At 46.7% G+C, this 26,385-nt stretch overlaps 1 protein-coding gene across 1 annotated transcript in view; it reads right to left on the minus strand.

Moving 5' to 3' along the window:
* The window catches only part of CDH13 (cadherin 13), a 1,051,180-nt gene that overhangs the window by 11,848 nt on the left and 1,012,947 nt on the right, over positions 1–26,385 (minus strand). Inside the window, exon 11 of the mRNA XM_037040313.1 lies at positions 16,473–16,615. Coding sequence (XP_036896208.1) covers positions 16,473–16,615 — 143 coding nt within the window. The remainder of the gene's footprint in view (positions 1–16,472; positions 16,616–26,385) is intronic.

The following is a 26,385-nucleotide window of genomic DNA, read 5'->3' on the forward strand; positions in this document are numbered from 1 at the left end:
TATAAGAGTTAGTGGTTTTCAAGCCTGTTACCATATATAGGACTTTGGCTTTAAGTTCTTCAGGCTTCTCCTTTAGGACACAGCTTCTAACACACAGGTCATACTAACACAGTGAAAGTCCCCCAAAGAATGGAGATAATAAACGGACTTTTCCTTGCTCACCAAATTCAACCTTGTATCTAAATACCCAAGTGTTCCCACATGTTGGTGGTATAGGAAGGCAGAGGCTCTGGGAGAGAAGGCAGTGTTCTTTGCCTCTATACTGACTGGGTAGCTGGCTGAGGAGAGAGCCCTTCCAGGGTTTTCTTTTGTGAGTATAATAGGGTCTGGCCAGGCTGATGGTGCCCAGGGGGCTGGCTGGGGCTTGGCCAGGAAGCACAGGGCAGAAAGGTGGGTGAGAAAGGTGGGTTAGTGAGGAGAAATGAAAGCACTGGCTGACTACAGGGCCAGATGAGACAATCACAACACAATCTTTGGGTCTTGTGCTTCAGGTTTCAGTTTTTCAATATTTCAGCTACTTCCTGAAATGGTGATCATTTTAGGAAACATTATTTTAAGAAACCTGTATAATCTCACTTACGCATCAGTGTCTTCCACTTAAAGAAAGGGGTGTTTAATCTTAATAAGAGCCAGCATGATGTCATTTACCTTCCTCTAAATTTATTTTTAATCATCTACGCATTAGAGACTTGCTCTTGGGACAAAGCACTCATTAATAGTTCTGAATTTTCCATGAGGAAAGTTAGAGCCAAATTTGCAGGCCGTAGGTAGTCAGTGTACGGATCTGCCTTATTCCTAAAGGGTCTGAGGCACTTTTACCATTATAGTACTCTAAATTTATGCACTCATACTGACCTAAGGTCTGGCTCCATTTAATTCTCCTATCCTCATTTGCACTGAACCAGATTTACAAGTTTAATTTTATTTTATCTCATCCTACGTTTATTTTTTGAAACACACATTGAGTTTAAAGTCAGGTTATGAATCACGTGGGGATGGAAGGGTAGTGAGTATCTGTGCCCAGAGCACAGGCGTCCAGTGCAAGGCCAGGCCAGGTCTGGCAGGTCTGTTGGCAAGGAAACAACGAGAGCTTTAGAGATTCAGACAGTTTATTACTGGCAGGAACAGTCAAAGAACCATGAGGCAATGGCAGCCCTGTGCAGGTGACACCAACATGAAAGGAGGCAGTTGGCTGCATCACAAATGAGGGGACACCCTGTTGTTGAGAAGCCAATTTAAAGCTGCTTCTCGGAGGTGTCATTGTCTGCAGCTGCACCCTAAGAGTGGTGGATAGAAAGCCTCGCCCCTCATCAGAACCCAGAAGGTGATGAGAAATTGTCTTAGGACTTAGGGGGGCAAGTGGGAAATGGGCCACAGCGGCTCCTCACAACCTCCCGTGAGCACAGTCCTGGAGGATCATAGGACATTCTGCTAACTCTCACATTGCCTGTGGCCCAGCCTTCGCTCCTGGCCTGTGTGGATATAGGCAAAGTCACCTGACATCTCGGGCGGTCCCCTGCTGCAGGGCCTGTGGGAGGATGGTAAGGGAATGAGGATGGAGATGTCTGGTAGGGCGTGCAATCTTGACTAGCAGGACGGGTTGCTTGTACTGATTTTACGGACTACACGAAGCCGCTAGAGGGGCAAACGATTTGATCTGACTTATCATTTTAGAAACACACAATGGCATTTATAGGAGATGTTGGACATTGGAGACCAGCCATGGGTTGAGTCACAATGTGGGCAGTATGCATAGGAAAGAAATGTCTCTTTTTGTTGATTTGGGCACCCAGGTGAGGCCTCCAGACGAAGAGCAGAAGGCAGTAGGGAGAAGAAAGAGGAGTTGGGCTTTGACCCTGCTAATGACTCCTATATTCAGTGCGACTGTGCATAGGGGCTCACAGCCTAGGAGCAATGCCAGGGCTGAGTTAGCAACAGAGGTGTTGTCAGCCTGGATGCTTTTCAAACCTGTCCAGCAAATGAGGTCACCCCAGGTGAAAGTAGAGAGGGACAGGTGGGTGGAGAGGGAAATCCCCGAGTTGAGAGAGCAGATGGTAGTTTGCAGAGACACCAGGGAGATGAATTGGAAGAGGAGGCCATGTGTTAGGATGCCCAAAAGGATAAGGAGTCAAGAGAAGCAATGGGCTTTTGCAGGGAGCTTGTTATTGGTGACTTTTGGGGGAGAGGTTTCCGCTTGTGGGGGAGAAACCAGCTTGAAGGAACTGAGCAGTGAGTCGTGAGGCAGGGAGTGCACATTCTGTTTACAGGGGCTGGTGGAACTTTAAATATGTCAGCACCCAAAGACAGTTCCAGAGTAAATATTTAAATAAATGTCTGCTAAGAAGAAACACAAGGGTAAATAATCAGCAGAAGGACGGCTATCTCTAATGGCATATCACCACCTTTTGTAAGAGCAAGAACTCAAAGGAAACACATAATCACTTTGAAGTTGGTTGTCTAGTGTCAGCTTCAGTCATTTGGTCGAATTTCTTTCTTGAAAACTTATTTTTCTCTTTTAATTGAACTAATTGACTATCTCAGAGGAATCCACTATATCTTTTTTCACTCTGAACATGTTATGAAGTCATTTGGTGGAATGGATGAGAAGGCAATATAAGAATTGGCTTTTTGTGAACTTAATTATGCTACGATCCTCAATTCCCCGTGTGTTATTCCCAGGCCAGTCTGGTAATGTCTTTTTCTGAAGTCAAATAAAATTAGCTGGTTTTTCTCATTGATAAGGTAACGAGTGAATTCTCAAAATTCCCCCGGGAAAGAGCCTCTCCCGGTTTATAATGCACCGGATGGAGAAAAATCACCATCCAAAATTCAAATGTAATTCAAAATGTAATGGTTCTTCACAAGCCAATTTCGCTTCAATTGTTCTGGGACCCCAGGAAATACTGGAGCTTCCCAGAATTCCTTGGCACTCGGCAAAAAATCCCTCACCCCTCCTCTTCCCCTTCCCATTGGCAACCCCAGCCCCCTAGGGATGACTCTGCAAAACCAGATATCAGAACCAAAGCATCGTTGGGACTGTGCCCTCCTTCATCAATTTTCTATTTCAATAGAAAAAAAATAGCCTTAGTGTCAGCAAAACTTCTGCGATATGGAGCTAAGACCATACTTCAAAAGTCAGAGGAAGTCCCACCTGCAGACAGGTGGGGAGACTGACTGTGTTCGCAGGGCTTTCCTCTTTATGGTGTTCGAAGGTGGTGGGGCCCCTCAGAGATGAAACATTCCTGTCAGTAGCTCTTAAGTTGAATGGGAAGTGGGCTCTCCTTGGGGAATAGTTATTTTAATAATAATAACCCCAAGTCATGGTTTAGGAATTTTAGTTTGGTTTCATGGTTGAAATAAGAACCTGAAGAATCTACCTACATAGATTATTATATAATTATTATATTATATAATTATTAATATAATTATTATCATTATTTTAATCTTTCCTAGGACCTGCTTTTTATTTTGGTAAAACATACAAAACAAAATTTACTTTCCTAACCATTTTTAAGTATACAGTTCAGTGCCATTTAGTGCATTCACGCTGTTGCAGTCATCAGCACCATCCCTCTCGTGACTTTCTCATCTTCCCCAGATGAAACTCTGTTCCCATTCAACAACTCCCCATCCCCCCAGCTTTCAAATGTTGGTGGATTGTTCGTTTTGCTTTTAGTTCTCATGCTGCCAAACAGTGGCAAGACATGGGGGAAGTGCCACCATTTTTTCCTTATGGATCTCAATGACAGAGTCTGTTCCATCGAAGACTGTGACTTTAAGGCCTTAGAGATGCTCTGACTTCATGAAGTTGGCAGCCAGCCAGGGTCTTCCCAGCACTTGCCACTTCTTGCCCCTGTTTCTGGCTCTGTCGCTCCCACTCAGCACTGACCGCTTGTAATACCTCTCAGCACATTTCCTGACGGAGACAGAACCAAAGGGCCCCCACTGCTTGATTTTGAACCCAGACATTCTAACGCAGATAGGTGGCTACTTTGAGCATTTGGAGTCCTACTTTCCAGTTTTCCCTCGTTTCCCAAAAGAGGAAACTGGGACTCAGAGAGATTAAGTAACTTGTCCCAGGCTATGGTCAGTGTATCCTCACGCCATGTGCTCTCTGGGGGCCTGGGAAGTCAATGGAATGACTGGGGATTGTGACCAGCCCACCATCTGAGCCACATTCCAGAGCACAAAGTTTTATTACTTTGGCACTTGTGGTGGCATTGACTGTTGGTGGAGAGGGTGAAGAGCAGTCTTCTGTGTTTTCCTTGTTTACGTGGCCAACCACGTATTGCTTTCTGTGGAAGGCCCGCAGAGCTGGGGCCAGTCCCCAAAGGAGCACGTCTTGGTCATGGGTCTCCAGCTCTGCTCTGGGGCTGCCAGCTTGGCTGTAATGAGAAGCAGGGCTGGTTTTGCTTTTTTTTAATCATAGGAATTTTATTTAATTCAGAATTCTGACCAAACAGAATTTCCACTTAGCCAAAAAACACCTATTGTCCTGGTAGGTTTCATTATTCAGGAAGAAAAAAATATCTTGTCAATAAGAGACACAATTAAAAACAGTATAATCCAAATTAAAAAATGTATGTGCCTAGAGAAAGAAATATATGAAAGCTTAAAGTGTTTATCTCTCCAGATAATTAACATTAAAATAATACTTTTCTCTTTCTAATTTTCTTTACCATAACCATGGTTACTATAATAATGAGAAACAGAAATGTAAACTCAAAAGTTACACAGGGATTTAGAAATCATTTTTCAATTTTAATTTACTTTTTTGTCTTTCACTTTCATTTTTAAAATGAATTGATATTAAGTAAATTTACAGTTGTATAATGATGACCACTATTTTATTTATTTATTTAAAAAATATATTTTATTGATTATACCATTACAGCTGTTCTATTCCCCCCTTCCCCCTCCACCTGCACACCCCCTCNCATGACTTGGAAGACTTCTTTCCAGCCCCTTCTTGCCTGTAAGGTCTCTTTTGAGAAATCTGCTGACAGTCTGATGGGTACTCCTTTGTAGGTGACTGTCCCCTTATCTCTTGCTGCTTCTAGGATCCTCTCCTTCATTTTAGTCTTGGCTAATGTAATGATGATGTGCCTTAGTGTGTTCCTTCTTGGGTCCAACTTCTTTGGCACTCTCTGAGCTTCCTGGATTTCCTGGAAGTCTATTTCCTTTGCCAGACTGGGGAAGTTCTCCTTTATTATTTGTTCAAATACGTTTTCCACTCGTGGCTGTTTCTTTCCCCTTTCTGGTACCCGTATAATTCAGATGTTGGAACATTTAAGGATGTCCTGGAGGTTCCTAAGCCTCTCCTCATTTTTTTGAATTCTCACTTCTTCATTTCTTTCTGGTTGGATGTTTCATTCTTCCTTTTGGTCCATTCCACTGATTTGAGTCCCAGTTTCCTTTCCATCACTATTAGTTTCCTGTGCATTTCCCTTCATTTCAATTAGTTCAGCCTTCATATGTTCCTCTAATTTGTGACTATAATCAACCAGTTCTGTGAGCATCCTGATGACCAGTGTTTTGAACTGTGCATCTGAGAGGCTGGCTATTTCCTGGTCACTTAGAGTTATTGGCTCTAGGCTTTGAGTTCTTCTTGAGCCATCTTTCGGACTGTTCGTGCCTGTTACGTATCAGGATAGGAGCCCTAGGTGTTCACCAGAGCAGGGCAACTCAGTCGCTGGGTTGTGGGTTCTGACGCTGTGTGTGGGGGCGGGGTCAAAGAGGAGCAATGGCGGTCCCTGCTGCCTCCCGCTGCTGCAGCCACAGCTGCCACCATCACCGGGGCCCGCACGTTTCGTCCCACTGCATGCGAATGTGCCACTGCCGTCAGCCCTCTGCCACTGGGTTCGCCCGCTGGGGCCTGCGCAGTCCGTCTCACTGTGCACGAATGTGTGACCGCGGTCAGTCTGCCCTGTACCCCAACTGGGTCTGGGCTGCCTGCGTGTCTGGGTTGGGGGGATCTTTCCTGCCCGACCCTGCCCCGCTGCTGGCTCCACCCCTCTTACGGTCCCTGTTGAATGGTTCGTTGTTGTCGGACTTCCGTATAATTCAATTTTCTGTTCTTTGGCTGTGTCTTTGTTCTCCAAACCTTTGTTGTATTCAGACTTGGTTGTGGGAGAAGGCACAGTGTTTCCACCTATGCCTCCATCTTGGCGGAAGTCCCACCACTATCTAATTTTAGAACATTTCCATCACCCCCTCAAAAAAACCCTTGGGCCCATTTGTCTCAACTCTCTTCACCTACTTCTAGCCCTAGACAACTGATATTCTGCTCTTTTTCTCTATAGATTTGTGTTTTCTGGACTCTTCTATAAATGGAATTATATAATATGTGGCCTTTTTTATCTGACTTCTTTTTGCATAATGTTTCTAAGGTTCATCCATGCTATAGCATGAATCTGTACCTTTTTTATGGCTGAATAATATCCCATTGTATGAATAGATCATGTTTTGTTTATTAATTCACTAGGCTATGGACATTTGGGTTGTTTATATATTTTTGTCTGTTATACACAATGCTGCTATAAACACCCTTATACAAGGGACCAGATTTTCACATGCTACAACGTCCCTACACTAGTAAGATAGGATGGCAAATGCATCTTATCAGAAGAGTTCCCTTGGGAGAATAAGGTTCCTGCTCTTGCCACACTTGGATGGGCTGGCTTCAGAGGCAGAGAGTGCTGGGATCTCACCGAGAACTTTCAGAAGCAGTACTTTCTGGAAAGTAGTAGATTTTTCTAGTCACTTGTCCCAAATCTTTCGTGAGTTGGGCCTGGGGGTACGCAGCACATGTCTTTCCCTGGGAGTCATGAGTGCAGTGGTTTTGTGTGTGGGGTAGTGTGCAAAGGGGGATTGCCCATGTGGAAAATAATGTGCAGGAAGGGAAAGCAGGGAGAGGGAAAAACAGGAAGCTCATTTCTGAGCTCCACGGGCTGTACGCATCAGGATGGTGTTCCGTGCTGGTTCTCTCTTATACAAGAGGCACTTGGTAGACTTTTGAATTAATTTTGATTGATTCAAAAAATGGCATTTTATTCTTTTTATACATGCAATCATATGTAATTATATTTCCACAGTTTTCCATTTAATTTCCTTCTATTCTGGGAGTAGTAGCTGTGTCTATATTCAAGTGCTCCCTCCGTTCACCTGGGGGAGAAAAAACTGTATGTGATGGGGTGATGGGATCTGTGGAGCTGGGGCTCAGAGCAGGGAGTCCACACCAGGGACAAGTAGAGGGACCTCAGCTGATGTCTCAAGGGAGATTGAGGCCCAACTTTGGGGAGGGAAATCATAAGATGGGTCAAGAGGAGCCAAAGTTCAGATGTGGGTCTCTCAGCTAAGACTGGGCACCCCAGCTGGTTTCTGAGACTTGTTCACAGGGGTGAGCACAGGGTGGGTCAGTGTACCTCCCTTTGAGTCCCCGCTGTGCTGCTGTGCAGCAGTTGAACCTCCACCAAGCAGTCGTGAGCAAATAAGTGCCGATCTTTTGTTCCATATGAACGGGGCTCTAAGCTGGTCTTCACCTTCACATAAAAGTGAGAGTGGACCAGGGTTCTTCTCTGTAAGGCCATCCTTTGTACTGTTTAGTTTATCCCAATGTTCTATTTACTATGGCTTTTCGGTATCATAACTTACAATATTTTTGGCATTTGCCCCATAAAACCAAGAATCTTTTACTTTTTAATTCACAAGTCTCTTTTAAAAATTGTTTATTGGGGTGACATTTGTTCATGAGTTTACCTAAGTTCCAGGTGTGCAGTTCTATCACACGTCACCTGCACACTGTGTTGTGTGCTCACCGCCCAGAGTCTCGTCTCCTTCTGTTGCCATGTATTTGACTGAAAGGTCACCCTCTTCAGTCTCCCTTCACCAGTCCCCCTCTGGTAACCACCATACTGTTGTCTGTGTCTATGAGTGTGTCTGTTTTGTTTGTTCGTTGCTTTCTGTTTTGTCCCACATACGAATGACATCATGGTTCTTGTCCTACAACTCAGCCATAAGAAAAGATGGAATACTGCCATTTGTGACAACATGGATGGATCTTGAGAGTGTTGGCTAAGTGAAATAAGTCAAAGGAAAAGGCACAAGCATTTTTAAGAATTTCTTTGTTAATAAAGATATTGCCAATTCCATTTTATATGTTGAACAAATGTAACTATAAGCCAACAAAAATCCTGGTAGAAAATAGCTTTGCAAAAGCTAATGCTGGGTTTCTGTGCACTGCTTGATGGAGAACTGGGGCAGTCATTCACTTCACTGGACTAAATATTCTTTTAGAAGAGACAATAATCTGAAACACTGAACTGTTTTAAAAAGACCACTTTTTGGCTTTTTTATTTCCATTTTTCTGACTTTAGGGAAAAGGAAAAAATAGGGGAAGACTTTATTTGGAGGTCATGTTTAAACATGACAGTCCATTTTATTCATTCAGTCAATAATCTTTTATTGGGCCTCTGCTCTGTGCCTGGTTGGATGCACAGAAAAATCAACAGTGGAGGGTGCCTGCTCTTGAAATGCTAATGGCGCGGCAGAAGCAGATACGTAAACAGATGCAGAATAACATTGTAAGTGCAGGAAGAGATATGAGGGGAAATGTCATTGGGGCTTGTGGCGTGGCATAATTAACTGCCTGGGGACATGGGTCGGAAGGCTGTGTGAAGAGATGGCATTTGAAGTGTGCTAGAAATGAGAACAGTCTGTGGAGAGGGAGAAGGCCGTTCTAGGATGAGGAAACAGCGTGGCTATTTTGTGGGAAGAAGTTCAAAGACTTTTAAGCAGGAGAGTGGCTTTGATAAAAGCAGAGGATGCTGGAGGCACAGAAAGGAATGAACTTGAGTGAGGAGAGAGGACATAGGAAGCCCAGCTGGGATGCCAGTGCAGTAATGGGACCGATGATGAGGGCTGAGGCGAGGGCAGTTGGAACACAGGAGTGGAGGCTGGGCTAGGGAGGCTGAGCCCACAGCCAGAATTGGGCTGGGGGTGCTGGGTAGGTAGGGCATTGGGCTCTAGCCTGGGGATTGTGCAGTTGGTGATGCTGTTACTGAACTGGGGAATAGAAAACACAGAGGAGGACCAGTGAAGAGACACCTTGGCGGGAGGAATTGAGCTGGGATAGGTAGGCATTGCAGACAGCGTTTTGTTGCTCAAATCAGTTTCTTTTCCCAATGGATGTCTGAACACATTATTTTTAAGGTGGTTGATTTGGCTGATCAATGTGGAAATGTCCTGCTGTTAGGCAGATGAGTGTTGGCTTGACTCTCTGCATTCAGACAGGCGGGCTCCATGAATCATCCAATATTCAAGGTGGCATTTCTGGCTAGTTCGTTTCACTTAGAGCCCTGCTCTGAGTTAAGGGCTGTGCGACCCTCTCCTTCCCTAGAAAAATGCTTAAACCACCAGCAAGGTGGTCATCAGATGGCAGTTTATAGTTTGCCTCAGGTGTTGGCGACTTCACAATAATATGTTTAGAAAAGTCAGTCTGTAAGTTCAAGTCAGTTGACTTAAATATTTACTAGGTGTTTACCAAGCACCAGGAATTTTGTCCTCATGATTTCTAGCCCAGCAGGGAGGGTGGCATTGTCCTCACTCTGCAGATGGGGAAACTGAGGCTGAGAGAGCATTGGTCCCACATCTAGGGCAGCACAGCTAAGCTGGAGAGTGGGCTCATTGAAGGGCAGCCAGGCTCCAGGTCCCACTGTCCCTGTGGGCTGCGCATGAGGTCTGGATGGCTTGGATCCTAGCCTGTCCTTTACCAGATCCCAAGAGTTCTTTTACTGGGCTGTTTTGTCAGTGACAAAGTTGTAGCTAGTATTTCCAGTGTGATTGATATTTTACTGGTACTTGAAGTAACAAGGAATGATGGCCGAGGCTTCAATTTATTTTTCTTCCTCAATTACTATAACAGCTGAGATAAGGGGTGTTAAACAGGCTTAATTGGGTTGCCATTATAACTAATGGCTTGGTTTTATCCAAACTAGCATCTTTTAAGTAGAATTAATCTAAATAATCTACCACATCCTCCATGCAGCGTAGAGCTGGGTTGCTCTACACAAAGGGAAACACCATAAACCGAGCTCCCCTTTTAAAGTGTATGTCCCCTAGTCTCCCCAGTTTGGGGGCCATGGCTGTTTAGTAGTTCAGAAGTCATTTCATATGGGGCTGCATAGCATTTTTGTCTTTTAATCGATCTAAATGTACTTTGCACAGCATTTCAATTTTGAACCAGCTGGCATTATCAGAACATCTGTCATGCAGGGGCTGAGGGGAAAGTCAGGTCGCGACGAGATAGATCTGAGCCTATGAAAAATCATTATCTTGGTCTATTCCACTTGAGTTTTATAGCTGTTACGCTTGGTTCCGTGTTTGCGTCTTTTTGGTAACCCACACCACATTTTTCACTGGCAGGCTCAAACATACCTTGCACATGTTGCCAAGTCAGGAAAACATGTTGCTGAATTTAGCAATAATCAGGCTGGCTTTGTTGCCATCATTCCCTTATTCTTTCAAATGAAAATGGATGGGGAATGTGACACTTTTGATAATCATCTGAAGACTTAATGTGGACTCTAGAGAGAGTAGGAGCTTCCTGGTTCAAAGTGCCGAGCCTTTGGAAGAACTAAAAGATACATAGATACACGTATTTCCCTTTTTTCCTTTAAACTCTGCATAGGGTAGGTGCTTGGAATGAGGGCATTTGGATTTATCTGAGGCCGAATACTGTCTTTGACCTTTGAAGTCGCAATTCAGACCTTCGCCAAGGGCATAAAAGACATTCAATAATAATCATGGAATGCTGGACCCTATACAGTTTCCGAGCAGGAGGAGTGAAAGGGGAAGTTAGAGGTGATGAGGGCAGGAAGACCAGCCTAATAAACTCCCGAGCAAGTGGCGCTCAGCCAGGAAGCAGCAGCCGGCTCTGCCTCTCCTGCCCTGACCATCCCCGGCGGGATTCCAGAACTCTTAGGAGAAATTGCCTGTGACAGTCTACAGCCCATGGAAGACAGTGAGACTAACCTTTGACCTTTCTGTGATTACCTGAGCAGGGCGATAATCAGGACACAATGTCCCCAGTGCTAATTGCTGCTGCTTTGTCCTCTTGGCGGCATCCCCAAAGGGATTCTCTCTATTGCCTTCCTGAATGTTCATCCTCCACTGCAGTATTTTCCTTAGCAATTATTATTCCCCTCCCCCTCCTTTTTAAAGATGGACCAGCAATTCTTTGTTCTTTGAAGTCTTTAATAAAAGCATTCCTGTACTCTGAAGGCACTGTCTTAACCTTTTCAGAAAATCTGGACCACATAAGGTAAATGATGACATTTGTCTCTATGGACAAAGTGCTTGCCAACATTAAAGGTCACACCTTATTAATCTATAGGATTAAAGGCTTTACTCTTCTAATCATTTAACTATAGCCTGTCCAGCTTTAGCAAAACCAAAGCATTTCAGATGCAATGAAACACTATTGTTGGGTAATTTGTAGCTCATTAAAATTGCTAATGGTTTACAAAAAATGCCTTGTGCATCCTTGAGTTCTCTGGGGGTCACAGTTTAGCTTCTGACTGCAGGGAGGGGCTGAAGTGTCTTTGCCTCCCCTCCGTGACTCAGCAGTTGTTAGCACTAGCAGGAAGCATGGTTCTGGAATCTATCTGGGGTAGCGTTGGGGCCCCAAGTTCCAAAAGGCCTTTTCTTTCTCTGAACCTCGGCAGGTTTTCAGCCCTGCTTCCATTTGCCATTTTACATTCTCCGTTCTGCTCCCACAGTTTCTAGTCTCTAAGACGTGCGTAGGAGAAATTTCTCTTTTGGTGCTGCTTTCTTCTCGTTCTGAATGAAACAAGTAGAGCTGTGTTTTACAACTTATGATGGTGTCCTTCTGCCTTTATAGCGACTACAGATGTAGGCTGCGCTTCGCTCTCTCTGCAGACATTCTCCCATGCACCTTTCCTGGCTCATCAGCAGCCAAGGATTGTCCTTCCTGAGAATGTAAGTGCTGAGGGTCTATCTCCAGAGTAAACAGGTACTTAGGGAAATACATGAATGGTTACAGCCTTCCTGGGGAAGGTGCAATGGATTGGGTACACACTCTGGGTAGTCACTTTTTGTTAAGTTTTTATTGAAATACAGAAATGTTCATGTTTGCATAAATACAGCTTGAAGAATTTTAAAAATTTGAATATATCCATCTCACCCATTAGTACAAGATCAAGAAACCCATCCACAAAGTTTCTTCTGGAGGCAAGTAAGTAACATAAGCCACACTCCTTGGCACAGAGCACTTCCTAATCTCTTTCACAACCTATCGGATGTGTGCGCACACGCTCTGAGTCGGGCATTGTGATAGGAGCTGGGCATTCAGTACAGGACCGAGTTCCAACCTCAGCGCAGTCAGGGGCCTGCCTGCTTCTCCGCCCTCCGTTTTGCACCTATGGAGCCTACCACGCGAGGCCCAGTAATACCGACCAACTTTTCTGTGTCTCACATATGTGTGTTCTTTCGGGCTTCTATTAGAATGACTTACCTTTTCTCCACTCACCCTTTGCCACTCTGTCGAGAGACCCCATCAACCAAGAAGCTCCCTGTGACCACCCATGAGGCTGGATAAGGGGCTCCCCTGGGCTTAGTTTCAACAGAACAGATATGATATCCTATTGCAACCTTTTGTTCACTAACCCAACTCCCCAAACAACTCACTATCTCGCTGAGCATGAGGGCCGTGTGCTATTCCTAGTCTCCAGCACCAAGCGCAGTGCCCAGCTCTCCATGGAGGAATGTCTATGTGCTACTTCATCATGTCAGTTGCCTCCTGGAGAACGTAAGGGATCTTTTGGTTGCCTGTTCCATCAAATGACTTGTCTGGATTTTGAGATGCTGTGAAGATAGGACTTTCCTACCTATACCCCCAAAATGTCTGCATATTCACTCACAGTGGATACAACTCTCCTCTTTCCACTCTCCCTCCCATGTTGTACTCCTTTCTGGTTTTGATTCAGATGCTCCACGCTCTCGGGCATCTCCACTTCCTGACCTGCCACTTACCCAAACCTACCTGTCTTTCAAGGCCAGATTCAAAGGTTGACTTATTCTGAAACTGCCTGCCTGTTGTACATCACACTGATGACCCACTTTTTAGACTCATGCTCTCTGACCTGGTTTGTGTGTGAGTACCCAGCCTGCAGAGATGGGGTCTGAGAATTTAGTTCAGCCTTATTGAGTACAACGAAGGCTACATACAAAGAGCCCGATAAGGATTTACTTTGATATATAGGACTTAAAGCTGAACTTGCAGCTCTGAACACCTGGCTTTTAGGAACAACAGGAAGAGCAGAACTTCTTGTGTGCTGACACAATAGACATCTTGGTCTAACATACCCCCCTTTCCCCAAACGACTCTGATCCTCCATCTCAGCCAATGGCGAGTCCTGATAGCTTTGTGCCTGAAATATTCAGAACAGCCCCATAATCTGACCTCCTTTCAGAACTTCCCCTATGCTGGCCCAGGACACCATCTGGCATAAATTATCATCAGTCTCCTGTGAGGTCTCTCTACTTCTGCCCTTGTCTCCTATGTCTGATCTCAACAGAGCAATGGAATGATCAGGGCACTTTGAACTCTACCCAGACCTCAGCAGGGGGTCCCATCTCTCACCAGGTAGAAGCTGAGGATGGCACGGGGGCTCACACAGTCCTCCACGCCCTGCCTCCCTATTCCCTTCATGTGTCATCCACTCTCTCTGCCCCAGTTTTCAGTTTTCATGTTTTTACTCAGATGTCACTTACTCAGTGAGGCTTTCAAGGGCCACCCAGGGAAAATTATAGCACTCTGACATCTTTTATCTTTTATACATAAATAGTATGCTTTCTTTTTTTCAAAAAACTGCATTATGCATTTTACTTAGTTTTCATCTTTTCTCCAAAATTGTGTCAGCTGCATGAGGACAGCCATTTTGGTTTGTTCACTGCCACATCCCCAGCACCTGGAATGGGGTCTGGCGTGTGGATATTGATTACTGGCTTTTGAATGAACAGCAATTATTTTGTGATAATGAAGCTAATAGCTGAGTGCACCTGATGTCTTTCCAGGGTAGCATAGCATAATAGGATGAAAGCTGTAGCAACAATTCAATTGTCAAGGTCAGAGATGTCATCCGGGACTGTCTTTCAACTTGTGTTAAGGAGAAGATGCCTCTCTGGAGATAGGAGTGTGACACCAAGATGAGAGACATTATTCCTATCAAGATACTGGTGGCAGGTAGAGCAGATGTTCCAAAAATCTGTATGGAACCACAAAAGATGCCGAACAGCCACAGAAATCTTGAGAAAGAAGAACAAAGTTGGAGGAATCACACTACCTCTGGATATCAAACTATACTGCAAGGATAGAGTAATCAAAACAGCATGCCACTGGCATAAAAACAGACATGTATGTCAGTGGAACACAATTGAGAGCCTAGAAATAAGCCCACACCTTTATGGTCAGTTAATATATGAAAAAAGGAGGCAAGGATGTACAATGGGGTAAAGACAGTCTATTCAATAAGTGGTGTTGGGGAAATTAGATACATGCAAAAAAATGAAACTAGATCACTTTCTTATATCATATACAAGAATAAATTCAAAATGGATTAAAGGCTTAAATTAAGGTCAAAACTACAAAAATCCTAGGAGAAAACATAGGCAGCAAAATCTCTGATATTTCTTATAGCAATATTTTTTTCTGATGTATCTTCTCAGGCAGGGAAAACAAAAGAAAAAAATGAACAAGTGGGACTACACCAAACTAAAAAGTTTTTGCACAGAAAGGAAATCAACAAAACAAAAAGACACCCACTAAATGGGGGACCATATGCAACAATGATACATCTGATAAGGAGTTAATATCCATAATTTATAAAGAACATATAAAACTCAACACAAAAAACCAAACAATCCAATCAAAAAATGGGTAAAATACCTGAAAAGACACTTCTCCAAAGAGGGCATACAGATGGCCAATAAACACATGAGAAGATGCTCAATGTCACTAATTATCAGAGAAATGCAAATTAAAACCCCAATGAGATATCACCTCATACTTTTCAGAATGGCTCTCATCAATAAATCAACAAACAACAAATGCTAGTGAGGATGTGGAGAAAAGAGAATCCTTGTGCCCTTTTGTTAGGAATGCAGATTGGTGCAGCCACAGTATAGAGGTTCCTCAAAAGATTAAAAATGCAACTGTTTTATGACCCGGTGATCCCACTTCTGGGAATATAACCAAAGAAATCCAAAACACTAATTCAAAAGAATATATGCACCCTATGTTCATTGCAGCATTATTTACAATAGCCAAGATTTGGAAGGAGTCCAAGTGCCCATCAGTAGATGAGTGGGTGGAATAACTGTGGGACATTTACACAATAGAACACTACACAGCCACCATAGAATAAGGAAATCTTATCCTTTATTAGAGCATGGATGGACCTGGAGAGTATTATGCTAAGTGAAATAAGCTAGTCAGAGAAAGACAAATACCATGTGCTTTCACTTATATGTGGAAACTAATGAACAAAATATACTAACAAAAAATAGAAACAGAGTCATAGATACAGAGAATAGACTGATAGCTGTAGAGGGGAGGGTGTTGGGGGACTGGGTAAAAAAATGTGAAGTGAAGGGATTAAGCAAAACAAACAAACAAACACCCAAACAAAACCTCAGAGACAACAGTATGGTGATGACCAGAGGGAAAGGGGGTGGGAGAGGGAGAAGAGGACAAAGGGGGATCATGGTGACGAAAGAAGACTTGGGGTGGTGAACACACAAAACAATATACAGATGATGTATTATAAAGCTGTACACCTGAAACCTATATAATTTTACTAACCAATGCCACCCCAATAGATTCAATAAATCAAAAAAGTAGATACAAACATCTTTTGATTAAAAAAAGAGAAGTAAACATCAGATATCAGCTGATGTGATACACCAATGGGATAACGATATACCTTGTTACCATTTCCGGGACAGGTCTGAAGCCAAAAAGCAGGCAGTGTTAACAGTTACCCGGGGAGGAGAAGGAGATGGAGGACAGTGTTAACAGTTACACCGGGAGGAGAAGGAGATGGAGGACAGTGTTAACAGTTACACAGGGAGGAGAAGGAGATGGAGGACAGTGTTAACAGTTACACGGGGAGGAGAAGGAGATGGAGGACAGTGTTAACAGTTACACAGGGAGGAGAAAGAAATGGGGCACACAGTGTGGCCTTCTGCTACAGCACCTGCCTGAGCTGGCGCACAACCTCCAACTGGACCAGGGCCTGAGGCTCACTGTGTGTTTACTAGTTAGCTTACCTTGCCCCCCCACACCTACATTCTTCCTAAAAATACCTCCAGGCATATCAGAATAAGTGTAAAAATGTAAAAGTATGTTTATAACTGGGAAGAACATACTCGATGGCATTTGAAACAGTACTCACCGCTGTCGATCGCCAGGAAGAGGGCGGTGTACACGCTGTTGTGGACAAACGGGGACTCGCGGTCCAGCACCGCTGTGGTGTCGATGGTCCCATTGATGGGGTTGACGTTGAGCCAGCCTGCTGGGTCCTTGTAAACGGCGTACCTGAAAAAAAATTCCCAAACATTAGGTTACATTCACAGTCGATTGAAGAATTTTCCGAGTGCTGGCACAAGCTCCCATACCGAGTGCCAGATACACCTAGTCTTCGTACGAATCCAAAAACGGCATTACTGCTACGCTTGTTCATGGAGAAAGCAATGGCTGACCGCCAGCCTTGGGGCTGCTTGTGCCCAATATTGGGTGCACGAGCCTCCTTTCTTCTTCATGACCAGCCTGTGAGGAGGGAACTCTTACCCTCCCACCTCTCAGAGAGGCAGAGTTCGCTGCTGGTCTCCAAGTGCAAGTCCAGTTTTGTTTCTTTCACAGCCTGAATGAACCTCATGTAGAGACCAGGTGGGAGGAGCGCTGCCATGAAGGTGGAGGTAGGGCCCATGGACACCTGCAGGAAGAAGTCACTGCCTCTGCGGAGGGTGACCCTAGGGACCTCGTGGAGGATGCAGCACCTGAACTAAGACAGGAGGAGTGGGTGGGATGCTGTGAGAGAATGTGAGGACAGGCGAGGAAGAGAGAACAGTACAGACTGGCACGCAGGATGGAGATACTAACTGGAATGCAATCCCACGAGGGCAGGGCATCTGTTCATGGCAATGACTCCAGCCCCTAAAGAGAATTCCTTAGCACACGTATGACCCTCGGCAGACAGTTGCTGAATGAATATTTAAGGACCAGAAGGTAAATGGTTGTTGTTGGAACATACCATATTTTGCTATGTATAATGCTCACTTTTTTGCCCAAATTTTTGAGGGAAAAATAAGGATGCGCATGACACATGCGTATAATGATTACATACCATGGGCATAATAATGGGTATAATAACCCTGTGTGTAATGCACAGAAGGATGTGGGTGCCCATTTTACAGGGCAAAATATGGCAGTTTCTCCAGGGGAAACTGAAAGTACGTGAGTTTGGAGAGACTGATTATTAAGAACCTGAACTACTGTTGCATGGGGTTTGGATTCTGGATCATGGGAAACCATTAAAGATTTTTAAAATGTTATTGTTATTTTTGAAATTGTTGTAACAGCAACACATGCTAATTGTGAGAAATTAAAACACAATAAAGTTGCACAAAGTAAGGAATGAAAATCTTATCTATCAGGGGGACTAGCTGAATGTGACGCAGGTTTCTTTGAACCGGGAGGCTTGGGTGACGTGGGGCTGACCCAGGGACACATTGCAGGTGCTCTGGCCACATTGCTGGCTCTGCCAGAAGGGTGCTTACTGGCATTTGCCTGCCACTTCCCCGCTAGTCTGAAATACACGTCCCTCCTGGTGCTGAGGGTGACCATACACTGCCCACGTTGGTTCTGAGAGTGTCTACAGCCTGACTTCACTGACGAGGCAGCAGGTCTCCAGAGGAAGGGTTTAAATGACCGTTCTAGTCCTTCCAGTGGGGGTGGTGTCCCTCTCCTATCCCTGGAACCTGTGAACATTAGGCAAGACCACTCAGGCTTAGTGAAGTTAAGGATCTTGAGATGGGGAGATTATTTTGGACTACTGGGAGAAGAGGAGGCTAAACACCAGCACAAGTGTCCTTATAGGAGGGAGTAGAGAGAGATCTGAGATGCACAGGAGAGAGGGAGGCCACATGACCACAGAGCAGAGGCTGAGTTCTGGAGCCACCAGAAACTGCAAGAGACAAGGAAGGATCCTCCCCGGGGCCTGCAAAGGAGTGTGGTCCCGCTCACACCTTGGTGTCAGCCCAGTGAGACTGATTTGTGACTTCTGGCCTCCAGAACTGGGGAAGAATAAATTTCTGGCCACCAAGTTTGTAGTGATTTGTTACACTGGCAGTAGGAAATTAACGCAGTAGGTACACTGTCCCCACTTACAGATGAGGAAACTGAGGCACAGCCCACACAGCTACTAAGGCCAGAGTCAGAGTTTGGGCCCAGGCAGCGTGATCCCAGAGCCTCGGGTTTGAACCCCCATGCTAAGCTGCTTCCCAGCTGACTTGTGGTGGGTGGTTAGAAGACTCTTCCCAAATTCTGAGAACCAGTCACCTACCTCTGAGGGTAGTGAGGGTGCCTCTAGAACGGGTCAGATTATAGCCCTGGGGGCTGTTCACAGATGTGTGGCCAAGGAGAAAGGGAGCCGCCCAGGTTCCTTGGCCATGATTTGGAGGTGATTCTGGGGGGGGGGGAGGGTGCTGCAAGGTGATTGTTACTTGAGGGCAGCTGTGGTCACTGAAGGCAGGTCAGCTTGGGGCCTGCAGAAGGGGACTCGGGGAAAGAAGCCACCAGCNCCTTCAAAGGAGTGTGGTCCCGCTCACACCTTGGTGTCAGCCCAGTGAGACTGATTTGTGACTTCTGGCCTCCAGAACTGGGGAAGAATAAATTTCTGGCCACCAAGTTTGTAGTGATTTGTTACACTGGCAGTAGGAAATTAACGCAGTAGGTACACTGTCCCCACTTACAGATGAGGAAACTGAGGCACAGCCCACACAGCTACTAAGGCCAGAGTCAGAGTTTGGGCCCAGGCAGCGTGATCCCAGAGCCTCGGGTTTGAACCCCCATGCTAAGCTGCTTCCCAGCTGACTTGTGGTGGGTGGTTAGAAGACTCTTCCCAAATTCTGAGAACAAGTCACCTACCTCTGAGGGTAGTGAGGGTGCCTCTAGAATGGGTCAGATTATAGCCCTGGGGGCTGTTCACAGATGTGTGGCCAAGGAGAAAGGGAGCCGCCCAGGTTCCTTGGCCATGACTTGGAGGTGATTCTGGGGGTGGGGGGAGGGTGCTGCAAGGTGATTGTTACTTGAGGGCAGCTGTGGTCACTGAAGGCAGGTCAGCTTGGGGCCTGGAGAAGGGGACTCGGGGAAAGAAGCCGCCAGCTGTCAAAGGGAGCGGAAGTCTGAACAGCTGCCGTGAGCTGTCTGGTAGCAGCTCGACTGTCCCTCAACAGGCAGCACCTCGCCCACGGCCCCAGCGGCACCGCCAGCAGGGAGACCCTTGCCGGCTCCCAGGTTCCACTGCAGCCACCAGCCCCTGGCCGGCTTTGAGCTTGGACTGGCGTTGTCAGACCCCCAGACACAGCGCCATTATTTTAATTCACAGAGAGATGCTCTGGTTGCAGGTCTGTCTCTCATGAATCTGGGTCTGTGAACAGACCCGAGCACCTCTGTGGGCACGGATCAAATTCAGTTTCACCCTGTGAACAGGACGGGCCAGACCCTGGGCTGCAGGACAATGCAGGTCTGGTCTGTCCTGTAGCAGCCCCCGGGGCACATTGCGAATATCAGTGCCAACCGCGGCAACAGGGAGCGTGCTGTGTGCCAGGCACGGTTCTCAGAGCCTCCTGCGTCTGCTCCTCCAGCCCTCACGTCAGCCCTGTAAGGTCGAGCACGTCACTATTCCCACTTCACATCCAAGAAACTTGAGAGGATGCTGGAGGTTACAACCCTTTCATTGTTTTATTTTTTCTGTTATGAAATGACAGACTGCAGATTTCTTAGTTCCCACAGAACTTCTATCATTTTAAACCCACTTGCATATTTAAAAAAGAGATCTTAAGTAGAATTGTTATTTTGCTTTTTAGAAATGTAATACTTGACTTTTTTGCCAAAGGAAAAAAAACCAAATAGCATTTCTGTGCAAAAACAGTAAGACCAAGGAGCACCCGAACCAAAACACTCGACCGAATACAAAACAATCAGAGAGACGACTGCCATGAGACCTCGGCTGGAGTTCAGCCGCATCGGGGCCAGGGCTCTTCAGCTCCACCCTGGCTCTGCCCACCACACACACACACGGTCAGCATCACGTGGGCGTTATGTGCACAAGCTCCGGAGGGAAAACAATCTAGGTCCTAACTGTGTGACCTTGGACCAGTGACTTGGGTTTGCTTCCCCCTCTGTGAGGTGGGGCCATCCTAGGGGACATGGGGCAGCAGACGGGAGTGCTGAGTGAGGAGTGCTGTCATCAGAGTCAGACCCCCCCACCACGTGTGTGTCAGCTGTGCCCTGGGGCCAGGCCTCGAGTGTCTTCTTTCAGTGGGTTCGGCACTGTCCACAGAGTGTTTGGAAAATCAGCTCAGCAGAGCCCTGGGAAAACAACGCGCTGAAGCTGCAACAGTCACGGGGAACCACTGGGGAGAACGAATGAGGCTGACATGGGTCCCCCCACTCCCTTGCTGCCTCAGTGATCATTTCCATATTTTTTATAAACAGAAGACATGTATTACTCCTGAGAAATATCGACTCCAAAAACACCCGTCTTTTGTTTTGGCAGAAATTTACTCTTCTGCAAGCTCCTTCTATCTTCTAAGGCCCAGCTGAAATATCTCCTCTTGGTTGAGTGTATGAGTCCCCAGTCAGTCTCACCTGTAGGCCCTTGCTGGCCACGTGCATGGATTAAAACGCCTGTGGAGTGTAACGTGGGCCCTGTGGGTCTGCTGCCTTCACCATGCTCTGTGCTTCTTCACATTTATTTTTGTGGCTCACAATGACCAAATAAAGTTGATATCATCCCTGTTTTCAAGATAAGTAAGATTCAGAGAGGCTTAGCAACTTACTGAAAGCAGCACAGCTAAGAAGTGGCAAAGTTGGAATTCAGCACAGGTGTGCCAGATTCCAGGTGCACTACTTATGGTCTGTTGGTCATTCTGCACCCCCAGATCCAAGCAGAATACCTGGTACAGGGTGGCTGCCCAGTACATGTTATTACATCCTTTCTCTCTCAGTTGCAACAATCACAGAAACAGAGAATCCAAAGAAAGGTAACATTGTTTTTCATCTTACTAGGTAACGCAATTCACCCTCGACGCAGGAGTGATTTGTGGTGATTTAACATATTTGAAATAATGAAATATTTAAACTAACCATTATTTATTCCCTGATTGCTCAGCTCAGAGTTTAGAATATAAATAAAAACAGAAATAATACAGCCTTTTATGTTGACAGAAACAATGCTCTTTGCTTCACCCTCTGACATGTTTTGGCCTCAGGATGCCTCGGTTCTGCAGAGCGGTGGACGTGTTTGCTTCTTCTCTGGTGTAAGAAGTTGTTACAAGCAGTTACAAGCTCGCACACCTGACCTTGGAAGCTGTCCCCTAACCACAGCGCCCAGCGCATGCGTCCTGTGCACGTGACATCCTCAGGGAACGCAAGGGCCTGAGGAGTCTACAGGGCAGCGTGTCACGCTTTTCTTCTCAGAAAGTCGTCAGATGCCATTGCTCTGTGACTTAACTATGTTTTTGCAGGGCCCTTGGGTTTCATTTCCCTCTGTGATTTTGTTTTATTTGGTGCCCCTTCCCCGGGAGACCTGGGGAGGCATCCCTGTCTCCTAGATGTCCTTGACACCACCTTGCGGATCCTACTCAGAATCACAGCCACAGATGGACACTGGGTTTGAGCATGCCCGAGTGCCCAGTGCTGGGCGACGTGGTGCCCATGCCATCCAAACAAAGAGCTGGGCGGAAGACCCCAAATGTAGGAGTCATCCTCCTCCGCCTCAGAGAGCTCTCCCCAAAGGGGAGACAGCCCGCGCCGCCAGCCAGCCCGCTCTTCCACTTCCTGGCCGGAGGGCCCTTCTGCCAGCTCGGGCCCTTCGACCGACTGCCCTGGCACTGTACGTACATTTCTGACACTTTCAAAGCCGTCTTTTTAATAAAACTTTTGGAATAAAAATATCAGCATGTGAGATGTTTTCTGTGCCTTTAGGCCTGAAAAATGCATATGCCTTATTAAATTGGAATTTCCAGGCAATTTATCTGTAATGTGAACTTTGCTTGTTACAGGGGAAGAAAAACCAAATTAAAACCGGGACTCATTTCAGTCCGTAATGTAGCTTCACAGGAGCTGCCTGAGTGCTCGCCAAAGCTCTGCCTTTTTCAAGCGTCAGCGCCAGGAGATGCCAGCAGGCTGATTAGCAGGATCAGGCAGAGCCGGTGCGGGGGTGGGGCATGTAACTCTGCTCCCCGCTGCCCCCCTTCTGGGCAGCAAAGCAGGACGGGAAGAAGGAAGCTGCCCGGAGAGGCACCAGGGCCAGGTGGTGATGGGGAAGAACTTCCAGAGCCAGTGGCCCTTCGGCTTGACCCTCCCGCGGCCCTGACAGTGGTGGGAAGGAGGAGGAGACTCAGAGGGTGGATGCGTCCCTTCTGCCAGCTTCTTGGGTTCACACTCTGTGCTGTGGGGATCCGTGTGTGTGGGGCATAGATATCCAAAACAGATGGGTTATGATAGCCTTCTTTTTATTTTGGACTGAAAATGTTACAAAGCACTACAGTGCTGTTAGTGCGGGAATAGCCAAATGGCTCAATGCCTCACAGTAGGTGCATGAAATGGTCCAGTCTCGCCAGCGAGGTAGAGATACCCGACATCATATATCTAATAGGACTTCGCTAGAGATCTCTCAATCCGTTTACCTATCCACCCAGATGGATTTTTATATGTAATTATACATACTATGTGTATCCATACGTTTGGAAGTTTACTATTTGATGTAGGTGGCACGTTTGACTGGGAAAGCTGGACTTGCAGTAAATTGTGTTGCCTCATTATGCATTTGAGTACCTTGCTGAGGCTTTCTACCCTTGGGCATATTCCGATGTATGCAAACACGCAGAGAGAGGTCTTGGGTGTGAGGCCTTGGCATCTACCCACAAACTGGCGGCACAGATTTACCTTGGGGAGCAGACCTGGGTTGGCTTGGTGTCGGAAGGAGCCAGCCCAGGGTCCCCAGGGCTTTGCAGACGTGCTGCAGCAACGGGAGCACAACCGTCAGAAATGCCCCGGCGATGTCACGTATCGTGGGGAGGGCTAGTGTTTGGGGACCGACATAGGAGGCTAACTGTGGCTCATTCTCAAAGAGGAGTCAGTAAGGAGGGGAAAGGCTATTGGAGCCTGGAAAACGGACACGAAGAAAAGGCAAATGCAGAGGGACTTCATGTTCCCACTGAAGGAAGAAAACAACCCTCTGAAGCCACAGGGAAGGAAGGAAACAGTAGGCATGCATGCAGCTCTCTGCTTAATTCCAGCCCAACGGGCCCCCTGCAGTAGATGAAATACCTGCGTGAGTGATTCAAATCAACCACTTAATTTGAAAGCAGAATGAGAAAGTTACAGAGTCCTCAGCAGAAGGAAATGCACTGGTTTAAAATAGCGCAGGTGGCTCTGGCTCTGTGGGCACACAGGGCGCATACTCCAAGTCTAGGAGAAAAGCTCGGGAGACACGGCAGGGCCAGGGGGCCCTGAAGTCCTGCTCCATCAGACAGAAGCAGCCTATCACGGGGCTCATGGAGGCACCGAAGGCTGCATTCTCTCCTTCTCCCTGGGAACCAGGGTGGAAGAAAGCAGTTTAAGTAACAGCAATGTCCTGGGGAATGCCGCAGCCAGAAGATGTGGGCGAGAAAGCTGTCCAGGGAGTGGCCTGGTGGGATCCCTGAGGGCTGGGAAGTTGAGGATAGAGCTGGCCTAGCCTATATGGGGCTACAACCTTCCACAGCTCTGTAACAGCTGGGGGCTGGGGAGGAGCTCCTGACACCTCCAGACCCTTCCCTGGACTCTCCCACCCCGGCATCTCAGAGCCCCTGGTGGTCATCTTCCATGAGGCTCTACTAGATTATGGGTTTGACCATCATGCTTTCAAGCAGCTGCCGTTTTCTGATGGCATGTGGGCCAAGGCTGGGTTGGTCCCCCCAGACGTTCTGACTCCCACCGTGAAAATAAGCAAAGCACGGATGTATCTGAGGAGGTCACCCCCCACCCCTGCAACGGGCCATGGCAGTGTTGGGGTGAGTCCCTTGCCTCTGGTTCGTTGCGGCAAGCAGGAGGCGAGACAACTCAGGATCATCTTTGGCTTGGACCACTGCACTGCACCTGACTCTCTGCTTCTGTTCTGCTCACTACACCCCGCCCTCCAAAGAGCAACGAGACAGATCGTTTTCAGTTTTACATCGTATTGTGTGAGTTCCTGCTTGGAATCCTCCAAAGACTTCCTGTTAGGCATAGAATAAAATCCAAGCTCCTGTTCATGGTCTTTAAGGACTCGCCTAATTCTCCACCCTCATTTCCTGCTACTTCCCTCACCTTCCCTAAGCTCTCAGCACATGGGCCTTCCTTTTGTTCCCCGAATGTAGCAAATTTATTCTAATCTTGAGACTTCACTGGCTCACAGATTTCCCACTTGTCTCCTTAGGTTTTCCTCCTGTGTGTCTTGTCCTCATAGGGATTTTATCTCCAACCCTGGGGCCTGTGTGTTCCCTGCAGGAATCAGTGCTGATTGTCCTATCTGAAGTCTGCCTCCAACCCTGGCTGGCTTCCTGACTGAGAAGGTAAGCTCCTTGAGATAGTGACTTCATCTGTCATATTCAGCCCTCTGTCCCTGAGGCCTAGAAGAGGGCCTGGCACATACTGAGTAGGTACACAGTTATTGAACGCATGAGTGTGTGAGTGAATGAAAACACAAGCCTTCTTCAACATGCTTTGACTGACTCATGTCTAGGGTGACCCAGAATTCTAAGGAATTTTGTCCTGAGGTGCCTGTCTATCCCTTCCCCATGTATAACCCTCTCCCTCAAAAGGGCCACGGGCTGGCTGAGGCCAGCTAGCTCAGTTGGTTGGAGCATTGTCCTAATACGCCAAGGTTGTGGGTTTGATCCCTGGTCAAGGCACACACAAGAATCAACCAATGAATACATAAATAGGTGGAACAACAAATTGATCTCCTCTCTCTCTCTCCCCCCTCTCTCTGTCTCTCAAATCAGTCAATAAATATAAACATTTTTAAAAAGGCCACTGGAAGATCTTTTTCTTTTGTTACAGCCAGACTCCCACCTAAGTGCCCCTCCAGACGTCCCTTGGTGGGCTCAGACTTCTACACGCTGTCAGCCAGGGGTTTGGTTACTTTAGCCCATGTGTCAGGGTCCCAAAGGCCACCCCCAGGTTCAGTGGCTTGCTGGGAGGACCTATGGGCCCAGAGTTATTGCTGTGAGAGGACACAGAGGCAGATCAGCGCAGGGGACAGTGTGTGGGGTGAAGTCCTGGGGAGCCAGACATCCGCTCCCAGAGTGCGCTCCCAGGGCAATCACCCAGCGCGCACTCAGTTCCCCAGAGATGAGTTCAGATGACACATGTGACGTTGTCTACCAGTGACACCTAGTACAGACTCAGTGCCCAGGAGTTTTCGAGGGGCTGACCACGGAGGCACCCTCTGCCTGGCACATAACAAAACCCCCAACTTCTGAAGCAAAGCAGGTGTTGAGCATAAGCCATATTTGTTTACACAAACACTTAGGCTCGGGGGCCACTCCGATCCGTTATAGTGGTGGGGACCCTCCCGAAACTCAGGTTTCCGGCCGCCAGCGAGGCCAGCCTCGCAGGCAGGCCTTTCTCGGGCAGCAGTCTCGGCCTGCTGTGGTGGCTCTTTTCTGTGTGGTCTGTGATGAGAATGAGGAAGCTGGTGGATCAAAAGCAATTCTACTTATTCTTAGAAACCATCTAATTCCTGATTCTCCTAAAACCACTTTAATTCTAGAGACCACGTGTCAAAACCCTCGAGGAGGCTGGAAATCACTCAGGCCAGGTGGTGGCTGACCCCAGCCCCGCTCCCCTTTCCCCAAGGACACACCAATTACAACTTCTGTGTTCACTGTGGGAAATTTGAATAACATAGAGAAGCAGAAAAAAGGAAATGAAAATCACCCTCATCTACTTCCAGAAAAAAGGACTGGTAAAGTTTTAATCTAGATGCTTCTAGCCTGTGCGTAGGTATATACATGCCTACACGTACATTTGTAATGTGACCATACTGTTCATTC

The sequence above is a fragment of the Sturnira hondurensis genome, unplaced genomic scaffold (genome assembly GCF_014824575.4).
Source record: "Sturnira hondurensis isolate 20B ecotype Veracruz unplaced genomic scaffold, ASM1482457v3 Scaffold0002597, whole genome shotgun sequence".
In the NCBI taxonomy this organism is placed as follows: domain Eukaryota; kingdom Metazoa; phylum Chordata; class Mammalia; order Chiroptera; family Phyllostomidae; genus Sturnira; species Sturnira hondurensis.